General features: G+C 41.1%; 1 protein-coding gene across 1 annotated transcript in view; it reads left to right on the forward strand.

Moving 5' to 3' along the window:
• Window positions 1–10,020, forward strand: part of LOC139660673 (diacylglycerol kinase zeta-like) — a 59,725-nt gene extending 49,705 nt beyond the window's left edge. Inside the window, 7 exon segments of the mRNA XM_071538881.1 lie at window positions 497–565; window positions 740–774; window positions 1,403–1,446; window positions 2,420–2,540; window positions 4,338–4,374; window positions 5,069–5,168; window positions 7,258–10,020. Of these exon segments, the coding sequence (XP_071394982.1) occupies window positions 497–565; window positions 740–774; window positions 1,403–1,446; window positions 2,420–2,540; window positions 4,338–4,374; window positions 5,069–5,168; window positions 7,258–7,374 (523 nt within the window). The 3' untranslated portion in view covers window positions 7,375–10,020.
• Window positions 10,021–12,202: the final 2,182 nt, after the last annotated feature.

The raw sequence follows: 12,202 nt of genomic DNA on the forward strand, positions 1-12,202 counted from the left end.
ATTTTGTATTAATAATCTGAATCTGCAAAGTAACTAGTAACTTAAGTTATCAAATAAATCTAGTGGAGTAAAAAGTACAATATTTCCCTCTGAAATGTAGTGGAGTGGAAGTATAAAGTAGCATAAAATGGTAATACTCAAGTAAAGTACAAGTACCTCAAAATTGTACTTAAGTACAGTATTCGAGTAAATGTACTTAGTTACTTTCCACCTGACTACCGTACATATTTCTTCCGAAATAAGGTCCCATGGTGGTCCACCGGAAGGGGAGGGACTTAGGCTCTCTATAGTCAGCTGGTTGTCAGCTTGTCTAAAAGTTACTACATGGTACTACATGGTAATACATGGTAATACATGGTACTACATGGTACTACAGGGTAATACATGGTACTGCTCTGTTCACACCAGCTACTTGTGCTAAACTTTGCTGTTGTTGTACTGCTGAACCTGTAAACTGTCCATCTTGTCCACACTGTGTCTTGTATCTGATCCAAAGGAGAGGGGCAAAGATTCTCAATGTCCATCGCTCCAATACAACCCTTGCTGATTTCAGACCCATGCTTAGGTATGACTCCATTTTGTGTGTGAGCCGCTCCATCTCTTGCTGTTGTGCGTAGTGTTTAGTTTCTGTGGTGGTTTGATGGTACGGTGGTGATGATCTGCACTCCGCTGTCCTTTACGTTCATCTCTAACTGTTTTTCATTTGCTTTCCTCTGGGTCTCTTTGCTGCTGTTTCCAGTTCTACCAGCGCTACCTCACGTGACACTGAAAAAGGTAAATGGTTTGTTCAGATTTGTCGTTATTTGGGAACAAATCCTTAACACTAGAAAAGCTCTTGAACCTGTTCTGTGCCTAGACCAGTGATTCTCAACCTTTTTCATATCAAGGACCCCTAATTTAGTCCACATTAGAGCCACGGACCCCCATTTGGACAGTCCACCATTGAGATTTTGTCTCTCGGACCCAAATCTGAGAATATTTTTATTGTTAGATATGATTTTGTCTTGAATTCCATGACTATCTGTATTGTAGGTAGAAAGATAACAGAGAAACTATGATCAAAACAGTCAATCTTCTATATTCTTTAAGTTTAACAATTCATCAATTTGCTGGGGACCCCCTGGGACCCCCTCAAGGACCCCTGGTGATCCCCGGACCCCACGTTGAGAACCACTGGCCTAGACTAAATGTTAAGAACCCATACAGTGCAATTTGGATAAATGATCTATATATTAATCACCAGCATTCTGACTGTGTGTGTGTAACTGAGGTAAACATTGCAGTGTTTACAGTAGCTTCACTTCCAGCTGGCAGTAATAGGCAAAGTAGTTTGACTGAACTGACTGACTGTGTTCTGCATTGTAAGCAGTCAGTCAGTAATGGATCTGTTTCTGTTTTCCAGAGTTAGAGTTGATCAACTGCGTCAAGACTGAAGATCTGGACAGAGTGAGTCACTAATCTGACCGGCTCTCTGCTGTTAGGTTTCACTTGACTTCTTCTGTAAAATCATGATCTGCACAGCAAGACCCGAGATCAAGTTCTTCCTTGTACAAAATCCATCTAAATCTTTATTGTTTTATTCTAAATGTGATTTGGGACAGTTATTTATTTATTTTTTTTTACTTATTTTATTTAGTATCAGAATAATACATTGATCACATACGATCTTGAACGTTCCTTGACAGCCAAGCTCATCCAACATTTTCAGTTACCAGTCAGAGTTTTTAAGAGGGAAAAGACATTATTTAAAGAGAATATCGCAAGCAAAAATAAATAAATAAATAAATAAAATAAAAAATACTAAAATAAAATAAAAACAAATAAATAAATAAATAAATAAAAAAGAGAAATAGGTATATACAGTACTGTGCAAAAGTCTTAGGCACCCTAGATTTTTTTATATAAATTTCTTAGAAGTCTTCGATGTTTATTTGTTTTCTGCATTAGTGTGTCAGTAGACTGCTGTTTATTGTACATTTTTGATATTCAGAAACTTTTAATTTCATTCGTTTTGAAAGCATCTTCGCTTTATGGATTTCTTTGACATATGCCTAAGACTTTTGCACAGTACTGTATATATATATATATTTTTTTAAAGTATTCTTCTATTCAGTCATATACAGAATTACAGGTGTCCATCTCGGCACAAAAATATCCTTTTTCATTTGCAATTGTGCAGTCAGGGACAGTTATTTGCAGTTAACTCTTGAACTGTCTTTCATTTCAACTCTTTGCTATAAGCTCCTCTCAGGTTTGTAACTGGAGCCTGAACTTAGTATCTTAGTCTTTCATCTTTAGCATTATTACCTTAGTCTGTAATGACGTTAACTAATGTGCAGAACTAAAGTGAACAAAATGAAAGTGTTTTCCTGTGTGTGTGTGTGTGTGTGTGTGTGTGTGTGTGTGTGTGTGTGTGCAGCTGGTGGCGCTGCACCAGCAGGGGGCCGACCTGCTGCTGCAGGACGGAGCCGGCTGCACGCTGCTGCACCACGCCGTGCAGGCCGGCAGCAAGGAGGCCGTCAAGTACCTCGTCGACAACGGTGAGAGCCTGGGGTCCTGGGGTCCTGGGGTCCTGGGGTCCTGGGGTCCTGGGGTCCTGGGGTCCTGGTGTCGGTACAGCAGTGTTTCCCCTGTAACTTTTATCTCACTGTGGTGGTAGGAAGTGCCAAGCCATATCATGTAGGACAGTGATTCTCAACCTTTTTCATATCAAGGACCCCTGATTTAGTCCACATTAGGGCCACGGACCCCCATTTGATTATATTTTTTCTCTCTGACCCAAATATGAGAGTATTTTTATTGTTAGAAATGATTTTGTCCAGAATTCCTTGACTATCTACATTGTAGGCAGAGAGAGGGGTCCAGGGACCACCAGGGGTCCATGAGAGGTGTTCCAGGGGGTCCTCAGCAAATTGATGAATTGTTAAACTTCAGCATTATTTCATTTACAAGAAGTTAACACAATTAGAGAATGCAGAAGAATGACTGTTTTGGTCATAGAATCACTGTTATCTATCTGCCTACAATGCAGATAGTCAAGGAATTCTGGACAAAATCATTTGTAACAATAAAAATATTCTTAGATTTGGGTCCGCTAGAAAAAATATAATCAAATGGGGGTCCTTGATATGAAAAAGGTTGAGAGTCACTGTCTTAGAGAAGAGATGTGCAGCTCCTCAGCTGCTGGTGGAGCAGCAGGCAGCTGCGCCCCCTGCTGGTGATTCCTCAGCTCAGTTTTCACCTGCAGTTTAATGCATCAATCTGAATTGCAAACCAAAGGTTGCGCTCTGCAATCTCTCTCTTTCAGCCAGTAGATGGCAGATTAAGCTGGACTCTGCATGAAAGAGGGCTTGTATTACACTTGCATGTAAATGTTGAGATGATGACCAGATCAGGATGAGGAACACAAGTGTTTCTCATGCTGCAGCCTCTTTACCTACAGATTAATGTAGAGGAAAAATACAATTATTTTGCAAACACTTTAAGTGTAATGTAATGATCTTATCTTGACGGGCCACCATGGTAGAATACACAGAGGGGAAACACTGGTGTATGTATGATGTATGTATGTGTTATCTATGGAGGTATGTACATAGTATGTTTATATTTTAGAGCACGAAGCAAAGGAAGACAGTGGTTTTCTTTCATGGTGTGCTACAGGCTTGTTGGTTTTCCTCCTGGCAAACACAACATTCATTAGTTTTGATTTTCAATTAACAACAACTAACAATTTCAGTTATGACCATGACTCTATGACTCTATGACTCTATGACTGTACAACTGTATGACTGTATGACTGTATGACTCTATGACTCTGTGACTGTACGGTAACCTTTAACCTTTTCAACATGGTGAAAAAATCCAGTTTTCTGTCAGTCAAACTGCTAAAATCTACTTTCTCACATATCTGATACACTTTCTCTTCTCCTCGCTCTCAAAGCACAAAGAAACTTTGCATCGTAACGAGAGCTTTGGAAAAGCAACAAGCCGCCAAATCCATTCATCCTTTGCAGGACGTCCATGTTTGTTTATCGTTTCTGACAAAAAAGAACATGAATGCAGTGTTGTTTAGCAGCTGAATTTGAAGTCCTGGATGTCTGATCTTCACACCAGCACATGAACGCACAATCTCCAGTTTGGACAGAGTCAATGAGCAATAAGCTGAAATCCTATTGGTCCGTCTGATAGTGATTGATTAGTTAGCGCTTCCTGCTTTGACAGACAGACAGTGTTGAGGTTGGTGTTGGGAGTGCAAAACACTGCTCCTCTTAATGCATACAGTTTACTGGATCAGGTGTTTTTCTAAGTGCATTGTGTTTCTGCCCCTCTGTGTTCAGTGCCCACATCTCACCTGGACATAACAGAAAAAGCGACGTAAGTGAAATATCTGTCCATCTATTTTTTTATTTTATTTTTTTTTATTTAACAGGGACAATAGACAGTTAGTAACTGTCCCAGAATTAGCTAGAAAGCTAAATTTCATCGGCAGTCCCTGGGCAGGTGATACAAAGACAGGGAAGTTTTACAAAATACTTTACAACAAAAGTTAAAATTTCAGTGTCCAGTACATAAAAATTATAAAATACAACACATACAAAAAGTGCCCTATGCTTGGTATCTTAAGGGAGCTAATGGTCACATGATTGGTTTGATTTCAGCCATGATTTTAGTTGTAATTTAAAACTGGTAAAATTTTAACTTTGTCTTGATACTGCTGGGAATAGAGTTCCAAATGTTTGTAGCTCTAATGGAAAAAGCTGATCAGCCAAATTCAGAGCAACTGAGTTGCACTACACAGTTGCCTCTGGTGGAGGCTCTTGTTTGCCTGATGTTGTCTGAACACAGTGAAACAACATCTATACTGCATCTCCTTCAGTCCTTCAGTCCCATAGTAAACCCATTTAGATCTGAAACCATTATTGATAGACGTAGATCTGAAGCACTAGGTCTTGTTATGTAACAGACAGGGTGAGCGGACTGCAGAGATAACAGATATGTGTCTATTCCTTTATGTATGACTAATAGTTATTGTTTGTGTGTGTGTGTGTGTGTGTGTGTGTGTCCTCAGAGGTGAGACAGCGCTCCATAAAGCAGCCACTTCCTGCCAGAGGAGTATCTGTCACTTCCTGGTGGAGGCCGGAGCGTCGCTGATGAAGACGGACCTGCAGGTAAACACCAACACCGACAACACCTGTCAACACACTAACACTAACACCAACTACTACTTTAAACTCAACTACTACTTTACTCAAAACTCAAAAACCACTGTCTCTCTGCTGCGTTGCATTCTGGTCTCTCTCCTGCTCCTGTGGGTGGAGAAATTGGTCTCTCTCCTCTTCTACGATGGATTTCTCCCTGTATGATTGTTGAACGTCTCTCGGTGCAAAATGGCGGCTCTAGAAAGAAGCCCTCGCTCTTTGATTCTGAGGGACTGACACCAAAACTTGACGTTTACCGCTGATGTTTTACATCCTGAAACATTTTCTCATATCAAACTCCATCGTAGCTGCTGGAAATATCTGGAGGTTACACCAAACAACCAAATGGACCCAGACATGTAGAGTGTATCACCAGTAGCTGTTTTAGGGTTTTAGGTGTCTTAGGGTGGATTTTTCCTTTAACGCCACACTAACCCTGTTCACACATACATGCTGTCAGCCAGTTCTGCTGTAGTTCACTGGACTGTCTGAGCCTCAGTGTGGCGTTGTGAAGCAGAGTGACTGCCACCAGCCTGTATAGTCCTACCAGTGTTTAAATGGCTCTCCAGCAGTATTTGACCTACTTCTATAAAGTGATTAATGTTGTGTGTCATTGAGAAACGAAGCACCGCAGGATCCCCGGCCTCGCTCCGACAGACACAATGGCCGCAGCGCTCCGTTGCCATGGTGAAGCCAGTGGCAACAGGAAACAGCCCATAATCTCAGTTTTTTTTCCTCCTCCCAGCAAATGAAAGGAGTTCATGTGTCACTTAGTGTGTCCACTGCTGGTACGGAGCCGAGTTTCACTCTGAGGAGCTGAGGCTTTCTCTCTTCTTTTATTCTCTCTCTTTTCATTTCTGTCCCTCATGCTCTTCCACTTTCTGAGCATCTATCTATCTATCTATCTATCTATCTATCTTATCTCAACATAATAGAATACCTGTTAGTGTTGGGCTTACTACTCAAAAATGTAATTCCAATATGTTATAATACATTTCAATATATTAGAATACATTTAAAAAGTACAAATAGTTCTCACGTGCATAAATTCTTCAGATTACTCAGGAGAAATATGTATTTCTTCTTGGGCTACTTTTTATTCAAACTTCATCTAAAGGTAGATAGGCAGGTGCATCAATATTAAGAATGTGTTGTATAATAATAATGTTAGGTGTGATGTCAAACAAAACAGAAATATTGCAATAATATTCCTACCATACCTCATTTTATGAGTTTTTAAGTAAAATTTGCTTGTCATCATCAATTTAGACTCTCTATATGTATACATATGCATACACACACACACTTATATACACATACATACATACACACACACACATGCACACATACTACATAACAAGCAGTATCTATGACCATGTTTACCAAATACCTTGAGCTACCAATTTAACAAACTTGACAAATTTAACAATAATATAATTTTTTTTTTTTTGTCAAGGTGGATTTGTGGATTTTTGGAGACAAAACATCATTTTTCATTTACTCTGTCCATGGTGTTGAAAGGTGTCAGTCTCTAGGTGTGCTTAGCGCTGAAATAATTGTCCCCCATCCTGATGAAAACGCCTATGGTGCGTGTATAAGCACATACATGTGCACGTGCATGAACGTGCGCTACACTTAAGGGTCCCGGTTTGGGGGTTTGAAAATATGGTCACCCTAAACTTACCTATCAAAAATAAAGAGAAACAAAAGAACATAGGTAGCTAACCTAACTCCCTAAACCAAAACATGAGAAAACAGAGTACTTAAACAAAAAGGCTACCCACCCCTACAGCCCTGGAGCTGCTACTGGAACAGGTATTTACAGATAACTCAAGGTCCTTAAATACTGCAACTGCATACTAGTTACTGGAGCTTAGTTACAAAGTCGGCAGCTGCAACAGAATAAAATACAAGGAAGCAAACTAACGGCACGAACTGACGGACACACAGAGAATGAGGTTTCTAGAGGAGTTCCTCCCGAGCATCTAGTTTTTAGCGCTCGGGGACAAAAGCGATTCTAAAATGAGAGATTGCACTAAAAGGTCACTCCTCCTGTCAGGGTGAGACGCCCAAACAGCATGCTGAGAAGGCCGAGGACCAGGAACTGGCCGAATACCTGGAGAACCGCCAACATTACCAGATGATCCAGAGAGAAGACCAGGAGACGGCTGTCTGACCATCTGACCATCTGACCACCACCCTGTCTGTCAACAACTGTCCGTCTGTCTCTGTCTCTGTCTCTCTGTGTCTCTGTGATTCATTTAACCCCCTCACTCCCCCCCCCCCCGACTCACAAACATCTGTCTCTGTGTTCTCCTCCCAAGAGAAAAAGCCAGAGTCAAAGAAGAAAAGTCCCTTCAGACCGGGCCGGTGCTGCCTGGCACCCAGTCTAGACGGCAACAAATCAGCTAGTGCTTCTCTGCTGTAGGTAGACAGACAGGACGAGAGGGAAGTGGCTTTAGACAGGTAGAGATGGAGACAGGCAGGGTTTGGGGAGAGAGACAAGGGTTCGTAAAGACAGTCGAGGGTTTGTCAACATAGACAAAGGGTTTGTAGAGACAGATTAGGGTTTCTGGAGAAGAGCAAGAGTTTGTAAAGGTAGACAAAAGGTTTGTGGAGACGGACAAGGGTTTCTAGAAACGGATGAGTTTGTAAAGATAGATTCGGGTTTGTGGAGACAGATTAGGGTTTGTAAGGACAGAGGAGAGTATTTAAAGACAGATGAGGGTTTGTGGAGACAGATGAGAGTTTGTAAAGACATACAAGGGTTTCTAAAGCCAGTTGAGGGTTTATGGAGACAGATGAGGGTTTGTAGAGACGGACGAGGGTTTGTGAAGACAGACAAGGGTTTTTAAAGACAGACCAGTGTTTGCAAAGACAGATAAGGGTTTGTGGAGACAGATGAGGGTTTGTAAAGACATACGAGGGTTTGTAAAGCCAGTTGAGGGTTTATGGAGACAGATGAGGGTTTGTCGAGATGGACGAGGGTTTGTAAAGCCAAGCGAGGGTTTGTGGAGACGGATGAAAGCTTTTAAAGACAGACGAGGGTTTGTAGAGGAAGACAAAGTTTGCAGAGACAGACAAAGGGTTTGCGAAAGCGGACGAGAGTTAGACAAACAAGAGTTTTTAAAGACAGATGAGGGTTTGTAGAGATGGGCGAATGTTTGTAAAGAGATGAAGGTTTGTAAGGACAGACGAGGGTTTGTAAAGGGTTTGTGGAGACAGATTAGGGTTTCCGGAGACGGATGAGAGTTTATAAAGTCAGATGAGGGTTTGCGGAGACAGATGAAGGTTCGTAAAGACAGATGAGGGTTTTTAAAGACAGACCGAGGGTTTGTTGGTGCCTGAAAATGCCTCTGTCCTCTGGTCGGGTTCAACATACAGCGAGCCACTGGACACTAAAGTGAATTCAAACTACTTTCTGCAGGCCACAAAGGACTTTCAGATCCTGGATGTTTGTGAATGTGGCTTTATTGACCAAACGTTAGCGTTTTGAGCTCCGTGTAAAATGACAAGATATCTTTTTGCGGGACGTGCTGTTGAACTGGACAACAGCTGCTTGGACCAAACAGAGACTGCATTCATCCGCCTGCAGCTGAAGATGATGGAACTAGTTGCTTTGCCATATCAGATAGGACGGCTGCGAAAACGTTCGTCTTTTTTCAGTCTTAGTGACCTTTTGGATGTATTTGTTTACTCAAATAAAAGTGTGTTTGTTCAGACATTGGATATTTAACTTTGTCACTAATGAATTTAGCTATTTATGATTTACTAAACTATCTGTAGAGATAAACACATCTGCTTATGATCAAATACAGTGAAGCAAGCGTTCTGTCGTCCGTTGCTTCTCACTTTCTCGTTTTTGTGGATTTGATTTCCTCTTGATGGATTTCAGTCAGAAGTTTAGATATTTCAGTCAACATATGATACATTTTGAATTTTTTTTTTTGTAATTTTGTCTCTGTTATATCAATGTAAAGCAAATGGCTCTCAGCAACATGCTGTCATTGTGATGTGGATCTACTGTAAATAGCTGAAATGCCCAGTAGACTTAATTTAAACAGCATCAGAACCTGAAGCCAGATTCTGCCAAAGCGGTCAAGTCCACATTTTATAATTGCACTACAGTCTACATCATATTATATAACATTGGAATAATTACTGGCTAACTGTTTTTGTTTGGTTTTATCATTTCTGAGTGACTTGCAATTTAGCATGTCAGTAACATTTTTCTGTCAAAAAGTATTTTAAATTATTCATGAGAAGAGACAATTCAAACTTAAACCAAGATGGGAGGGGAAAATCCTCTGTTGTTTTGCCATTTTAACTGCTGAATCACATTATTACTTTTGTACATTTGAAAAATAAGCATGGGCTGATTCACAAGGAAACAGTGAACAACACACTGTATTCACACTGTCAGAAAAAAAGGTTATTTTTTAGTTTTTCTCTTTTTTTTTCTGACCGTGTCGTTCCCACAGCAAACAGCTGAGTATTTTCCCAGAACCTGGCTGGACGGCTGGAGGCTGTAAGATGCTTTTTAATTAGCACAGTGTCATTTTTAGCTTCGGAAGGGCAATAAATTTCTGTTTTATTGGTGCTTTGTTTTGAGTTGCTGTGCAATTCAGGCTTAGAGAGCTGTTAGTCAACTACACTGGCCAATATAGACTTCTTGTAATTAGATTTCAAGTCATGAGCTTTTGTACACAACGGTGACCAAAATAATGGACAGACCTGTATGAAGTGTTGCTTACTGTATATCTTGCTCTTCCAACTGATTTGTTACTGTCTGTCTGGAGCCTAATAAACCTTCAAACATGCAGTCGGCACAGTTGATTTTCACTCAGAGGGTTCGCTGGGTGGAATCTGGGCGTTTCCAGACTTTGGTTCCTTGCTGCTCTCTGATGTTGGTTTCATTCGTCATTTAACAGGCTCTGCTCCGCTTCCCCTCGGCACTTGGCGATACATAGGACCAACGTCACGAGTGGTGACTTGGAGAGCAGGGGGCGGGGTCAGAGCAGGGGGGCGGGGTCAGAGCAGGGGGGGGCGGGGTCAGAGCAGGGGGGCGGGGTCAGAGCAGGGGGGGCGGGGTAAGAGCAGGGGGCGGGGCCAGAGCAGGGGGGCAGAGGATTTGAACGCACTTGCCTTTAAAGTAATAAATAACAAGTGATGCGCAGTGGTGGAAAGTAACTAAGTACATTTACTCAAGTACTGTACTTAAGTACAATTTTGAGGTACTTGTACTTTACTTGAGTATTTCCATTTTATGCTACTTTGTACTTATACTCCACTACATTTTAGAGGGAAATATTGTACTTTTTACTCCATTACATTTATTTCACAGCTATAGTTACTAGTTACCTTTCAGATCAATATTTTATATTTGAAACATTTGAAACTACCCAAAAGTATAGCTAAATTGTTAAGATTAGCTTCACTTTGACAACTTTAAAATGCTGCTTACATGTACATGTATGTCAATGAATCAGTATTAATATTCCAATAATTTATGAAAAATATAACTCTCTAAATGGTGACAGTTTGCATAATGAGTACATTTACTTTGATACTCTAAGTACATTTTGCTGCCAATACTTATATACTTTTACTTAAGTAAGATTTTGAATGCAGGACTTTTACTTGTAATGGAGTATCTTTACATTGTTGTATTGCTACTTTTACTGAAGTAAAAGATCTCAGTACTTCTTCTACCACTGGTGATGCGTTTTACATCTTAGGTTTGTTTGGAATAAACAGAAGAAGAAGAACTGGGTAGTTAGCATGAGCAGTGATAGCCACCATGGCTGAACAGACAAAGAAAAGAGAAACTCAAACTGCATCAACAGAAGATCCAAGGAAAAGAAAAGGTAAAGAAACATCTCAGAAGAAGGCGAGCTGCTGAAAAGGAAAGCAACCGTCTCCAAGATGAGAAAGGAGGATGAGGAGCGATGAAGATGTTTTTTTTTGTATTTTGGACTGGTAGGTTTCGCTCTCATTTGCGCAAAACGCCTTCCAGCATTAATTGATTTAATTGATTACATTTATATAGCGCTTTTCTAGGTACTCAAAGCGCTTCACATATGATGGGGGGGGGCGGGGGGGGGGGTCTCAACTCATCCACCACCGATGTGTAGCACCCACCTGGGTGATGCACGGCAGCCAGTTTGCGCCAGAACGCTCACCACACATCAGCTATCTCAGTGGAGAGTAGAGGACTGAAAGAGCCAATTAGGTAACGAGGGATGATTAGGTGGCCATGATGGAAGGAAGGCCTGTTTGGGAATTTTTTGCCAGGGCACCGGGGTTACACCCCTACTCTTGCGATGAGTGCCGATGGGATCTTTATTGACCACAGAGTCAGGACCTCGGTTTAACGTCTCATCCGAAGGACGGTGCTCACTCACAGGACAGAGTCCCTGTCTCTGCCCTGGGGCATTGGGGATATTATTCATGAGACCAGAGGGAAGAGCACCTCCTACTGGTCCTCCAACACCACTTCCAGCACCAGGTGGTCTCCCATCCAAGGACTAACCACAGCCAGACCTGCTTAGCTTCCCAGGCAAGCTAGCGATGTGGTGCAGGAGCTATGGTGCATTGACCGCTTATCATCAAAGGTGTCGCCAAAATCAAGAAAAACAAGAATTTCACAGATTATCACTTAAAGAGGAACTAAACCCCAAACCCAAATGTGTGTAAAGCCTGACATCTAATAATAAAAAGCATACTGCTGAAATTGCCATCTGCTGTTGGCTGATCTTTGGTGCCAGGTGATGTCACCACCGCCTAATAATTGTATTTAATAATAATAATTACACAGAGCAATGAGTAATAAAATATTGCAGATGAGTTAATTTTATTTTTAAGTTCAAATTCTCTGAATGTTATTTGTTTGTTTACACTTAATATTGCTTGTTCTGTCACGGTGGGTCGTGCACACAAAATTACAAACAATCACAATGCATTCTGGGCAATATGGGATCCTGAAGTCCTGAAGAATCTCAGAA

The sequence above is a fragment of the Centroberyx affinis genome, unplaced genomic scaffold, assembly GCF_046629955.1.
Source record: "Centroberyx affinis isolate AG114_WGS23_722 - 3 ecotype Tasmania unplaced genomic scaffold, CSIRO-AGI_Caff_v1 ptg000200l_1, whole genome shotgun sequence".
NCBI classification, from domain to species: domain Eukaryota; kingdom Metazoa; phylum Chordata; class Actinopteri; order Beryciformes; family Berycidae; genus Centroberyx; species Centroberyx affinis.